Source organism: Perca flavescens, chromosome 22 (assembly GCF_004354835.1).
Source record: "Perca flavescens isolate YP-PL-M2 chromosome 22, PFLA_1.0, whole genome shotgun sequence".
Classification (NCBI taxonomy): domain Eukaryota; kingdom Metazoa; phylum Chordata; class Actinopteri; order Perciformes; family Percidae; genus Perca; species Perca flavescens.
In genome coordinates this window covers 4,362,090-4,377,123 of record NC_041352.1, presented here as the reverse complement: position 1 = coordinate 4,377,123, position 15,034 = coordinate 4,362,090, and the positions used below count along the sequence as shown (strand labels likewise).

Below are 15,034 nucleotides of genomic sequence, written 5' to 3'. Positions count from 1 at the left end.
CAAGGGATCATAGAGTAGAGTCTTTTAACCAGACCTACATTAGGTCAATGTGGTGCGACAAAGGGAGAACGTGTTGGGACTTGTGTTCTGGGCTGCACCAATGTCCAGTACATTAAATAACGTTGAGTGCGGGGACCCATTTATTTCATGACGGTGCATGCTCACTGTATCACAGGTATATCAGGTGTGTCCGTTTCATTTCAATTTAATTTATAGTGTCAAATCGTAACAAGAGTTATCTCAGGACACTTTACAGATAGAGTAGGTCTAGACCACACTCTATAATTTACAAAGAGCCAGCAATTTCCCACGAGCAAGCATTTGGTGCGACGGTGAGGAAAATCGTCCTTTTTACAGACAGAAACATCGGACAGACCCTGGCTCTTGGTGGGCGGCATTTGTCGCTGCCGGTTTGGACACAGACACTGACATAGATATACAGAAATAGAGAAAGTTCAATTTCAATTTTATTTGTAAGGGACAATGTGCAATTATAACATAAATGTAACCATTTGATACATTGCACCAGAGTTAGCTTGACATATGGCCCCAACACGTAGATACGGCTTTTATTTCGAAAATCAGTTAGCGGAAGTGCTGTTCTCGCTCGCTCTCGGTGTCTTTCCGCCGCTCTGAGTCTGAAGTTGTGCTTGAAGTTTACCTTTCACGTTTGCCCCGATGAGCTCAGTCGGTTTTAACAGTTTGGAAGTATAAGATGAGCGGACAGACGGTCCACGCGGACTTCTCGGGACACATGCTGGACCTGGACGAGGACGAAGACCTGGAGGTTTTCAGCAAGGTAACGTCAAAAAGGACAAAAAGTTCCATGAAAACAAGGCGAAAGCGTCGCTCTCTCAACGGTTCCATTGGCTTCTCTTGCTACGTGGATCTAGCGTTAAGCCCAGGCACCAACGTGCCCGCTTTAACTCTACATTGTAGAAGAATAGGCCGTGTACCGTCACTTTAAAGGTTCCCTTCGGTCTGTGCGGGTTATACTGTGTCACGTAGAGAAGGAAGGAACCCAAATGTCGTGGAATCAGCTGATGAGCTGACCTTAGGACCCGACTAACCTGTCTGTCTGCTTTTACGTTAAAACTCCGTTCACATGTTGAATGGTTCGGTTCGCTAGCTGCAAAACATTAACATCTCATTATGTAAAAACAAAGTTCGCCTAACGTTACCATAGAGATTTAACGTCTCTATAGGCTAACACTTTACAATCCGGGTTAGCTCCAAAACAGTAATGAACACCCAGGGCTCCACACTAACTTTTTGCCTTGGTTGCACTGGTGCGCCTAACTTTTTCTATTTAGGTGCACCAGCACAAAATGTAGGTGCACCGAAATATTGCCTCGCATCGCCGTATATAACTATATATATATATATATATATATATATATATATATGGCATCGCCGTATATAACAATATATAGCTAAATGGGTTAAATGTTCAGTTTTAAGTCAAAGCCACTTTTCACAAGATCTTTAAACAGATTGTGATAAAAATAAAATGCAAAGACAGGGTTTCCTTTACCAGTTTGAAAATATACAGCTGCAACACATGTAAATGAAAGTTATCTAAAATAAATAGCCTAGTATATATATATGTGTGTATATATATAGACCTTAGTGGTCCCCTAATACTGTATCTGAAGTCTCTTTTATATAGACCTTAGTGGTCCCCTAATACTGTATCTGAAGTCTCTTTTATATAGACCTTAGTGGTCCCCTAATACTGTATCTGAAGTCTCTTTTATATAGGCCTTAGTGGTCCCCTAATACTGTATCTGAAGTCTCTTTTATATAGGCCTTAGTGGTCCCCTAATACTGTATCTGAAGTCTCTTTATATAGACCTTAGTGGTCCCCTAATACTGTATCTGAAGTCTCTTTCATATAGACCTTAGTGGTCCCCTAATACTGTATCTGAAGTCTCTTTTATATAGGCCTTAGTAGTCCCCTAATACTGTATCTGAAGTCTCTTTTATATAGGCCTTAGTGGTCCCCTAATACTGTATCTGAAGTCTCTTTTATATAGACCTTAGTGGTCCCCTAATACTGTATCTGAAGTCTCTTTTATATAGACCTTAGTGGTCCCCTAATACTGTATCTGAAGTCTCTTTTATATAGGCCTTAGTGGTCCCCTAATACTGTATCTGAAGTCTCTTTTATATAGACCTTAGTGGTCCCCTAATACTGTATCTGAAGTCTCTTTTATATAGACCTTAGTGGTCCCCTAATACTGTATCTGAAGTCTCTTTTATATAGACCTTAGTGGTCCCCTAATACTGTATCTGAAGTCTCTTTTATATAGACCTTTGTGGTCCCCTAATACTGTATCTGAAGTCTCTTTTATATAGACCTTAGTGGTCCCCTAATACTGTATCTGAAGTCTCTTTTATAGACCATAGTGGTCCCCTAATACTGTATCTGAAGTCTCTTTTATATAGACCTTTGTGGTCCCCTAATACTGTATCTGAAGTCTCTTTTATATAGACCTTAGTGGTCCCCTAATACTGTATCTGAAGTCTCTTTTATATAGACCTTTGTGGTCCCCTAATACTGTATCTGAAGTCTCTTTTATATACACCTTAGTGGTCCCCTAATACTGTATCTGAAGTCTCTTTTATATAGACCTTAGTAGTCCCCTAATACTGTATCTGAAGTCTCTTTTATATAGGCCTTAGTGGTCCCCTAATACTGTATCTGAAGTCTCTTTTATATAAGACTTTTTATCATGATGGAAAACCAAAAAAGGCGAGTAGAGTCGGGGCGAGTCGAGCTGGTACCATGTAATGGAAAAACGCCAAAATTGTTCTTGGAATGTGACTCACAGTTGTATTTCTGTTTATTTACATTTCAAATTGCATTATGGGACCTTTATCTGTGCTCTGACAACTAACATAGTTATCCTAGCAACAGTAATATCCTAGCAACAGTAATATCGTAAATTATTAACCAGGACTCGGATTAGCAATTAGAGTCAAAAGTTGTAAAAAAATTGTTCAAAGCGTAATAAGAAGTGTTGGAAAAAGCAGGCAACAAGCGCCAAAAGCGTAAAAAAAAAAAGAGCTTTAAATGAATTAAAGATCAGATTTCATTTCAGAAGTTATAACTGAGCAGCTGTGTCTGGGAGAATTTGAAATAGCACATGTTCGGTATTTTTACTGTACGGTAGCCACGGTAGTTTTTTAATTACGGGACAAAGTCCAGGTAATGAGCTGCCAGAACTTCTTCTTTTATTTTATGGATTTATTCCTACGGAAGATGATTAGGGCCACATGTGAAAACATTTATTTGAGTTCTAAATTTAAAATCAGAATTCTGAGATTTTTTTTAAAGTCTAACACTTTTTTTAAAAAGTTTTTTTCTTTCTTTTTTTTAAGGTCAGAATTGTGAGATTACACTCAGAATCTAATACATTTTTTCTCCCCATGTGGCCCTAATCCTCTTCTGTATTTTTCTTAGGGTTGTACTATAAAAAGAGGTCATATTTTCTAACGGCTACTGTGAACTATGCAGAGTATAATTTAGTATTTGTTGAATGTGTGAACGCGGTACAGCCTGTACAAACGCACACTAAAGCCCCCGTACTGTGCTTGTGCTGGGCTTGGTTCAGGTCCGAATGTGAACAAAGGGAGGTCTCAAACAAAGCAAGGAATGCTGTGTTTTTTTAGTTTATTTATTTTAAGGATGAGGTTTTGGAGAGGTTTTGGCACACCAGTGCCACCTGTAACAAATACTGAAACATCCCTTGCTCCCATTAGGTTAGGACCAGAGTTCTGAGACTTCCATAGAGGTCTTGTTGACAAGGTCTAGAAGGTATGGGTTGTGTTCTGCATAGTGTGGCACAAAGTATGTTTTAGTTTTTAGTTTTTTTTTCTTCTCTTCAAAAATTGTTTTTTTTAGAAGGAACCAAAATAACTATTTTGAACCATGTTCGAACTGCTGTAGTGTATGTTGTGTTTTAATCACATGCTAATGCCTCATACCTGTATTTTGGTCTCACAGTTCTTCTGTTATAAGCTTTTCCCTTTGGGAGAGGGAAATAAGATGAAAATCAAGCAAAAGAGGTGGATTTGAACAGGTTAAAGAGCGAGAAATCCAAGATCCATATCCAGAATTCTTTGTGAGACCCACTACAAACGGAACGGTTCCAACACACCTGTTCAAAGTGGTTCAGGGGTCTCCCTACTTGCTGCGTTGCGTGTCCGTTTATGTTTCGGCTCCCATGTTAACAGGTTAGAGCTTACACGCTGCCTGCGTGACACGCGCGGCTCGAGCCAGCTAGAAATAGAACCGACGCCTATTTTTCACGCGACATGCAAGCGTGGTGGAAGCGTTTCCAGGCAAAACAGAATAGGAAAAGATGGTTATATGTCATTAAGACACAAATACAGATTAATACATGACATGTTGATGTTTGAAAGCCTCTAGGTTTTGATATAAATGTAATTAAAAAAACACCTGTCAATACAGAACAAAATATTCTGTAGCCTATTTTGCCGTCAATACTGCAGACATTGTCTTTGGTGTAATCAAATCAGTATGTATATACAGTACAGGCCAAAAGTTTGGACACACCTTCTCATTCAATGTGTTTCTTTATTTTCATGACTATTTACATTGTAGATTCTCACTGAAGGAATCAAAACTATGAATGAACACATATGGAATGATGTACTTAACAAAAAAGTGTGAAATAACTGAAAACATGTCTTATATTTTAGATTCCTCAAAGTAGCCACCCTTTGCTTTTTTTGATAACTCTGCAAACCCTTGGTGTTCTCTCAATGAGCTTCATGAGGTAGTCACCTGAAATGGTTTTCACTTCACAGGTGTGCCTTGTCAGGGTTAATTAGTGGAATTATTTCCCCTATTAATAAAAAAAGCAAAGGGTGGCTACTTTGAAGAATCTAAAATATAAGACGTGTGTGTGTGTGTGTGTGTGTGTGTGTGTGTGTGTGTCCGTCCAGACAAGGCTAGCAGCAGCAGCAGTGCTGCGTCAGACACGTTTCTGTTGTGTAAAGACTCCACACAGCTGACATGCAACAGAAACGCCACGCAGCCAGTGTGTAACCGGCCTAGCAGGGCCTAACAGGACCTAGCAGTGCCTGACTTTTTGCTAGAAGCTAACAACGTAGCTATGGCTGAATGTTGGCCTACTTTAGCATATAAACATTGGCTCAATAAGAACCTGTGAACCACAATCCCAAACTAGCAGTTTGATTTTCTGCGTACTGAATTGTTTACCTAAAGTAAACTTCTTTGACTTTTACGCACATCTTGTCTTTTTTTTAAATATTCATTTTTCTAAAATTCTACTTTAAAAAAATCCCAATTTATCTCCTTACGCACAGTATCAAAATATATTGCAATATATTGAATCGTGACCCATGTATCGTGATACATATTGTATCGCCAGATTCCTGCCAATACACAGCCCTATACGATACTCAGAAATCCTAAAATAGTTTGGTCTCCAGTGGACTTCGTTAGCCAGTTTGGTCTTCAAGCTTTTTGAGTATGTTTACACTGATACAATGATACACACATGAAGACCATCAAAAATCACAGGAGATATCTCGCAGCCATTTCGCCTCCTCCCCCCTGTACCACTTTCACCCCCCCAGTTACATCTCAACTGGCATGGGAAAACTGAATGTATCAGGAGAGAGAGTTTTAGGGTGACCTTGTAGCCCCTATCTGTTCAGGCAAACAGTGCTCACATTATCATCATCATCATTATCATCATTGTCCTTCCAGGAAAATGTGGAGTTTTTTTGTGATTGTTGCGGGCAAAAGTCCTTGATTATGCGGCACGTTTTCTTAAAAAATGTGATTGAATATGAGGGATATTTATGCAGTTTTATGCGATGAAATTGCAGGAACTGGCAAAAACTGTGGTTTGATGAAAAAGACAAAAAAAAGTGATTCCCCAACACCCTGCTTTTCGATGATGTTCACGTCGCATAATTACGTCACTTCATAACGTTCCCATGTCAACAGGGGAAAATGACTGCTCTTGTGTGAAGTAAACGCAACATTTTTCAACTTTCTGCTAAGATATATGTGACTTTTTTGCAACAAAAATGCGGGGATTATGAAATCTTGCAAGCAAGGATATTTTGCGCGGAAATCGTCAATTTATGAGGCGGAAGTGCGGCGTATTTGGAAAAATGCGGCCCCCGCATAAATATGCGGACTTTGGCTGATTATGCATTGAATTATGCGATCGCATAATCTCGTTTTTCTGGTGGGACTGCATTATGTTCAGACTTTGTGATTCTCACTTAGTTAGAATCCGAATCTACATGTGGGAATGAGAGAAACTGCCTTTCAGCATTGTGTGAGAAACTTAAACAGAAATGAGACAAAAATATAAAGAATCATGCTTAAATGTAAATTTGCCATTACAAGCATTCTCTGCTTGTAATGGCAGCTTTTCCACTGTTTGAGACACAGATACAGTATGGTGATAATAACAAAATGATGTCAACTTGCATATTGTCTTTATTGAGAAAAATCACATTTTCTTGAGGACAGACCCATAAACCTCTCTACCAAATACGCACACCTAAGTCTCTGACAAACCCAGGGAAAGCACTGTGGTGTCAGCAGGGTGACTCAGACGTGTACCATGAGGAAGGGTTGATGCCCCACGAGGTGTCGCATAATTCAATGCATAATCAGCCAAAGGCCGCATTTTTTTCAAATACGCCGCACTGTCGCCGCATAAATTGCCGATTTCCGCGCAAAATATGCAGGGATTGCATGAGTTCATAATCCCTGCATTTTCGTTGCAAATTTACGTCGTCTCTCTCAGTTGGAGGCTGCGCAGTAACGCTCAGCCATCACCGGAAAAGTTTTTCTAATATCCTTCACTGGTCTCCGTCCAGAGCAACGGGCTCCGTTGGTCCATTTTATATATGTCAATGGTGGAGCAGTGTAAAGGGGGCGGGGCTGCTGACCTCAGCAGCCTCTCTGCTGTTGTTACTGGAAACAGGCGTGCATGCAGCCCAGTGATGGTTCAGTGCTGTCAGGATCATTTGAATGTGACACCATTAGATAAGATCTTACATGTTGTTGCTGTTTCTGATTTCTTTTTTTTTTATGCTTTCAAGTCATTTAATAATAGGGGTCGACCTATTTTTTGTCAGGGCCAATATCGATACAGATTTTTAGTGGTTAATGAAACCGATAAAAGATTATTTATGAGTTTATTGTAAAAATGAAAGTATTTTAGTTGACTTAAGATTTTGGAATGTTACAAACTCCAACACAAAAGTTAGATCAAATGCCTCAGCAATTATTTAATAAAAGTGAAACTTTGAACATAATACCCAGTCAAATGAAATAAAAATGAATACATAAAAACCAACATCTTCTTGAAGTCTAAACATGCTAACAGTTTATTGCAAGTGTTGCAGACTGCTAACCGAGTTGTAGCGGAGCCGGGTAGGGTACTTTTGAGCCATTTACTTCATCGGTTATCTGTAAAATAAAACGCAGACACAGAAAGTCTGCACGTTGCCAGACATTGGCCCCGATAATCGCCCCCTGGCCGATAATTGTCCGATCCTTGTTTAATAAATGACCCGCTCCTCCAAATGTTGACAACATTCTGTCTTCCATCTTAAAGTCTGTACCGGTTTTTCAGTTTCCGAAAATGTCAGATCATTGGATCACGAACCAAATGTTGAGTTCTCTTGTGAGGTTAAGGTGTAAATAGCAGTCAGCTCAACAAACTGCATAAATAATACTAATAAAAAATCCAACAAAAGCAGATAGAGGCGTGTAAAAACAGAAATTATAATACATAAAGATATTAAGCTGAAGGGTCGGATTAGTCTTGAAAAATGCACGTCGAAAATCGAGTGGGGCAGGGGAGGGGATATTGTTTGAATATGGAGATAACGGCACACTTTCGCAGACGTTCTCTCCTGGGGTGTTGCACTCAGTTATTCCCATGGAAAGTGTCAGAAATAGTTGGGTGAAGAAAGGAACCAAAGAGAGCCAGAGAGGCTTCTTTCTCATCTCCACGCACCCGGCCAATAACTGAGTGAGGTGGGTGTGAATGTTGGATCATTGGATTCCAAAAAAGTTACAGAAATGGTTCGGACACCCCCCACCCCACCCCTAAACGCCGGTGGAAAGTTGTGGGAGAAGGGAGTTTCCGTAACTATTAAAATAACCAAAAACTAAGCATACTGGCAGCTTACGCCACGTTCAGACTTCTGGCAAAAATTTCACAAATATGTATTGTTTTTTTCTTGCAGTGTGAACAGCACAACTCCCATGCAATTTGATCTTTTCTATTCTGATGTTGTTAACTTTCCTACGTGCTCCTAAATCAGATACAGATTGGATATTTTTGCAGTGCGACCTCAGTCTGAACAGTCATATCGGAATTCATGCAAATTTTACATCACTCTAGGTCGGCATTCGTTCCAGTTCTGCTCTGGCAGAAAGTCCTATCATCCCACCAGTCCCGGCTCCTCATCCACACACACCTCCGTACGGAACAGTCATGAACAAAAATGTGGCTCTCTTTCTCCTCGTCCTCGTCACCATCTGCTCACCAATTTTCGCTGGCTTCTACTGACTGCACACAGACTTAGAAATGAAACCGTAAACGCTGACTTCAGTGGCCTCCATGTTTACTTCCACACGACAACATGTGTCGTCCTTGTTATTGGTCTTTTGCGCATGCATCTACATAATATTGGCATGTAAAAAAAAAAATATATATATATATATATATAATAAAAGTGAACAGCCAAACACAAAAATCTGAGTGCAACACACTGTCCCAAGTTGCTAAGCATTGCACATTGCATTTGATGAACATTGCACACATGGGATGTGTCAAAAACAGAAGTAGTCAGGGGAGCGTTATTACGGATCCCACGTAACTTCTAGGCACGTCCCGCCCTACGAAGCAGCCCGATTGGTTGGGGTTAGGCATTGACCTCGAGGACTTAAGGTTTAGGATAGCCGACTGGTCAGGGGATAGGACCTGAACAAATCGGGTTCCGTGACCTTGCGTTAAGCATGGATGCCTGGCCAATAGTAGTGTGTGAATGCTGTTGAAGGGCGGGTCTTGCCTAGAAGTTGGGGGGGTTCCATAATAACTCATCAGGGGATGGAATCCAGGAAGCAAATTTGCTAGAAGTGCTGCTTCTTGCTCGTGCACAAAGTATTTAAGGTTTCTTCCTCATCTTGGTCTTAATACTCAGTTAAACCGTTGCACAAAAGACTTCTGCAACCAAAGTAAGGAAGACCTCTGACTCTATCTCGACCCCAACATGGCAGAGTTTATGGCCATAAATGAAGAAAATGAACCCATTGCAGGGCTCGACATTAAGGCTTGTCCGCTTGTCCGGGACAAGTGGATTTTTTGTAGGGCAAGTGGAAGAGAAATTTACTTGTCCCACTGGACAAGTTAAAACTCAAACAAACTAAAATACCATTTTAATTCACGTCATGTGCCACTCATTACGTCTATGTTACCGATTTGAAACTATAATTTCTTTCCCCCGCAATCCCGGTCAGCGGACCGCTAACGTTAGACCCAGCCCGCTGTTCAGCTCGTTCTCTGTAAGCAATGCTGCATGAAAGCACGGTGAACCTGCCGGTGTTAGTTAGCTAACGTTAGCTTGCTAACTAACTCCGCCTTAACGTTACCTCCTCGTCACATCGTTGACAGAAAAGGAGAGACCCGGTGCTAATACGGCACCGGTGCCTTAACGACCGTTATCTACCGGACCGAATTGCAACGCGTTGCCACTGAAATGCCTGCGCTTCTCTCGGATGCTCCGAAAACGGACGTTAGAGGCAACCTAAACATCGCCGCATGTTACGCTAGTTAACACTACACTCAACAGCAAGTAACGTTAGCCTATCGTTAGCTAGCAGCTGGAGTAAACAGTTAAAATGCTGACAGCTAGTGGTTGTTTTTGTCATTTAACAGGAACTTACTGGTGAAATAAGTTATTTTTATAAGTTATTGTTGTAACATTTTTAATAAATCATTTAAATTTCCCTTAGCAATAAACAAGGCGTTCTATAATGTCGTTTTTTTTGCTCCTTTTTGAACAAAAATAATAAATAATATGCAGATTAAATATCAGGTAATAATCAACTGTAAAGTAGCTACACCTTTTTAAAAGGATCCTTTCGGTAACTCAGCCTCTGCCGGATAGAAATTTGTGAAATTGTATAAAAAAAGTTAACACCAACATTTAGTGGCAAATTCCATTGTTATGTCTACAAAATTATTTTAGATATAGTAGAAGTTCAAGTCACCACTACCTCTGGTCAAAATATTGATTTAGTATCTCAGAATATAAACTAAGACTCTCAAAGTAATGAGAAAATGTCAAATATTGACTTAGAATCTCAATATATTGGCTTAGTATCTCAATATATTAATTTATCTCAAAATATTGACTTAGTATCTCAATATTGACTTAATATCTCACTATATTGTTCAGTATCTCAATATATTGATTTAACTCAAAATATTGACTTAGTATCTCAATATATTGACTTAGTAACTCAGAATATTGACAAAGAATCTCAAACCAATAAGAACATTTAAAATATTGACTTACAATCTCAATATATTGACTCAATATCTCAAAGTATCGACTTAGTATCTCAATATATTGACTAAGTAACTTAGAATATTGACTAGGAATCTGAAAGTAATGACAAACTTTCTAATATTGAATTAGAATCTCAATATATTAACTTCTGCACACCGGCGTGCAACATATTACTTTGTATTATGGAGTCTGGAGATCCAGATTTTTTCTTGTTGAAGGGGAAATCAACCTGGGGCACGTTTTGTTTCTACAGTTTCAACAGAATTGTATTAATGTTGATAGTGTTTGGATGCTTTCAATGGTTTGTTCAAATTCTGCATTAGCAAAACACTTTTTTTTATAAAATGATGAATCTTTACCCGGACAAGTGACTTTTATGCATCCAAGTGAAACGTAAATGTACTTGTCCGAAGGACAAGTGCCTCAAAAAGTTAATGTCAAGCCCTGGCATCGCTAGAACAGTGTTCTGCGACCAGAACATAAAGAGTCAGAGTAACTTTGTGAGCAAAGAAAAAAACTACAGCTCCCATTTAAAAAAATAAATAAATAATTAAATAAAATGTAAAAGTGCAGCAGCATGGATACTTTCGTCATCGTAGAACACAGCAAATGCTCTCACCTGAAGTTATCTTCCCAATCTGTCACCTGTAATCTCTCCTGTCTAAAAACCGGAAGTTCCGGTTCCATTCTTTGTGAGATGTCACTGTCTGTTCATAGCATTTATTGTTTTCGGCAAACCGGTTTCCAGCCTCTGTTGAAATCATGTAACTCACACGCCCCCAAACGCTATCCAGTAACTTGGGTCCAAATAAATCGCTGGAGATTTTTCCTCTTCATATAAAATGCACGCTCAATCTTCTAGTAAAGGTTGTGCTTTCGCTTCTGACCTCTTTAGTATCGGTTGCTTGAAATGTTCATAATCTTGGAACAGTTTTACTCTTTATTACAGAGTGTACAGTACTGTGTGTGTGTGTGTGTGTGTGTGTGTGTGTATGGACTAATTGGGGATTAATCCAGTCCAATCGTTGTACTGAGCATATTTAGCCTCAATCAAATTCTTACCCCACACACCATCTGGATAGGTTTGGTGAATTTAAAAATGCGCCCACAGGGCCCAGATGGCTCCCGCAGTTAGTAGTCAAAGATAAACGGTAGTGCATTACTGTTGAGGACTCGCTGAAAGTCACAGCAGTCACAGTCTTGTGGAACGAAAATGGTGTGCTCCTTAAAAATGTGTTCAAGTGTGTATTTCCCTGCAGTGAAAGCATAAAGGATGTAATCATTATAGTTATAATTATGGTGTATGATATACTGGTCGGTAGCATTTCTGTTCTGCAATTTGTTATTTCTCATTCCAAATACACAGCAATACTGAAAGGCATGCTGGAAGAGGGGTCAGGACATCTCGTGTGCCAGAGACCAGCAGAGTAAAAAAAAAAAAAAATCCATTTTGGAAATGATAAAAAATGTGTACGAGTCATTGAAACGCAGCGATTGTACGGAAGGCAAATCTACTCCGTTGTGACAAAAACGCTAGGCTCACTTCTAGAAATAGGATGAGAGTAGAACGGACATTGGACTGTTTTCCGTGGTCATTTGACTAGTTAAAGGAAAAGAAATAGCAGCTCAGCACAGTGCATCGACCATACAAAATAGAATGAGTTAGCCCGCTCCAGCGGTAATATAGAGTGTAACCACTCAGTTTCACCGGAACTCTTTAGTAGGTGTCCTAGAACACTTTTTTTATGGACACCCTCCAGCCAATCGGATGAGTATTCACCCAGACCATGGTATAAATACAGTTATTCCCTAGTACTTTCCATGTGTCAGAACATAGATCCATTGTTCTTGGCAGGTTATAGGGCTGAAATTGAAAACCACAGATTTACATGCTGGGTCCAACACGTCAGATGTGTGAGAGACAGGAAATCCAGGTACAGTGACACGGCAACTCAAAGGATTTAGAGCTTTAATAGTGTTTGCTATGATGCCGTTTTTTTTTTTTTAACCACGATTGAGGAGGTGAAGCCCGGTTGTGGTCGTGGAAAGAATGTCACGCGACTGCCGAAATGTCTTTAACAGATCCGAGCCGAGAGGACACAGAGTAGCAGTCGGATACCAGAGCAGTCTGAAAGTCTGTGGAGCTCTCTGTGTGGGAGCTGCTGGCGCTTCTGCAAATTGTAACTATTTTTAACTATTGTTTAGAAAGTTTATGAAATTGTGTCATTACAACGTATCAAAGTCTTAACCCTCGTGTTGTCCTCGGGTCAAATTTGACTAATTTTTTCAAAAAGTTTCTATATCAGAAATGTGGGTTTCTTTCAACCAAGTTGTCCAAAAAAGAATGACGTGGATGGTTCCCTATACAACGCTCTTCACAAGTAAAATGAATGATCAGTTCACTACTGTCATTGAATTTGGGTGTTTTATTCAATTTTATTAGCCTGACAAGCCAGACCCACATCCAGATGTTGGGTCTGGGTCACCATTGACGGAGCTCAATCCATATTACGTCACATTCCCTCTGGACGTAATGTGATAGCGCTACAACCAAGCAGAGCAACGAAGAAGGTAGCGGAGCTAGTTGATAGATGTCCAATCTTGAGTTTTCTGTTGCACGACTAAAACTACTTTTGAACGTACACATCAAAGTCAAAAAGTTCCAAAACAAGTTCCTTCCCGATGCTATTTTGCAGAGGCACTGTGGCTCCGTCCAGTGCTTAGCACCGCCCAAGACGATTGTGATTGGTTTAAAGCGCTGCGGAGGAAGGTCTGGCAATGCAAGACTAGGATTAGGCTGAGAAACTGCACTGAGCTGCTCCATTAAATACTTACACGTAAAAAGGTAGCACACACATCTCAAAGGTCTTCAAAGTGGACTGATCTCAATTTCACCCATTTATTTCGCCATTTCAAACAAGCACACAGACGTTCCGGCCTATTCACCCCAGAGCTGCTGTGAGAAGAGATAAGAGCTGATGCTGTCCAAAGGGAAGGAAAAAGCTTGAATGAAATGAACTTCCTGCTTTTGCATGTCTTCAACAAAGCACTTGCCTGTGAGACAAACGCAGAAAAGCTGCAAAATACCAAGTCTCTCCAATGTTCTTTTGTAACTCCAGTTACTGAAAGTGTGTTGTTAATAGGAGGTAACATCAGTCTTTGTTTTCTGAGCTTTTTTCCTATTTAACCCTTAAAAAAAACCTCCCTCCCTGTTACTTAAAGCACGAGACACACCGAGCTGATAATCGGCCGTCGGACAGTCTGGCGAGGTCGGTGACTTGAGTCTGTTCGGTGTGTCCCGTGCCGTTGTCCGTCCGAGGGGCCGTCGGCCTTCATTTTAGCCGATTTGACATGTATACTCAGCGGGGCGGGCGCTGCCGGCAGTCGGACTCAAATAACCCATCTGATTGGTGGAGAGAATGGAATGAGCTTGACTAGAGTCTCTCAAAATCGGAGGAAAATGTTTTAAACTGACCTTTGTTGATCTGAAATGAAGACAGATTCAGCAACTGCACGGCCTATTTCTCGCTTCAAATGTTTTGGGAAACACGTTTCGGTGAACTTTTTGAAATGTTAGTACAATATGAGATCGTATTCTGAACAAGTCGCTGACAGAAAACAGACCAACATGACGCGTTCGTCCAATCAGCTGACAGTTTTAATTTTTGGGCAACAATACAGATTTGCACCGCCTGCTGTTATGGAGACGTATTGCATCTCGTCTCTTCGGTGTATTCTGAGGAACTTCTTTGACCAACTCGGGGACACTGATCAGTCTGGGACACTGACCGTCTGGTCGGTGTGTCTGCAGCTTTAGACGACAAAAATGTCTGTGTCAATACAATCATAAATTGATATTGTTTTCCACTTAAACTGGGTTAAATCTTTTAACCAACTTCAGCCCTGATCATCATTACCAAATATTGATAATGCCCTATGCCCATATGCCAGTTGTTACCATAATGTCCCGGTTATGAAAACAAAAAATGAATTATGTTCTGTATATTAAATGCTAGAGGGTTTTGTTGAAATCACAGTCTGGGATGTGTCTGTGATTAGCAACAAGATTGCATCAAACACTGCACTACTCTATAATACAGCACTAGGAAACCAGGAAAATAGCATTTATTTGCCCCATAGGGAAAACCGATTGAAAGCCTTAAATAACAGAATGTAAGATTTTATGCTGTAATGGCCGTGGGATTGAAAATTGCAGTTTTAATGGGTTTCGCTGGGACATTTCTGTCCTTCAGGGTCTGAGTGTCTGTCTGTATTTTGGCTACACAGATTATTTATTATGATAGGAGCTGAGGTTGAAATTCCAAATTTTGGAGAGAAAGAAATGTATCAAAATGTATGCTAATATGCTTTAGCACAGCCAACATGATTGAAAAATTAAAGAGCCCCACTTGTCCCTATGATGCAC

The 15,034-nt window shown here is 40.1% G+C and overlaps 1 protein-coding gene across 1 annotated transcript in view; it reads left to right on the top strand.

The window, feature by feature from the left end:
- Positions 1 to 580: 580 nt before the first annotated feature.
- snx7 (sorting nexin 7) overlaps positions 581 to 15,034 on the top strand; it is a 51,020-nt gene continuing 36,566 nt past the window's right edge. The window contains exon 1 of the mRNA XM_028569271.1: positions 581 to 799. Within this exon, the coding sequence (XP_028425072.1) occupies positions 716 to 799 (84 nt within the window). The 5' untranslated portion in view covers positions 581 to 715. The remainder of the gene's footprint in view (positions 800 to 15,034) is intronic.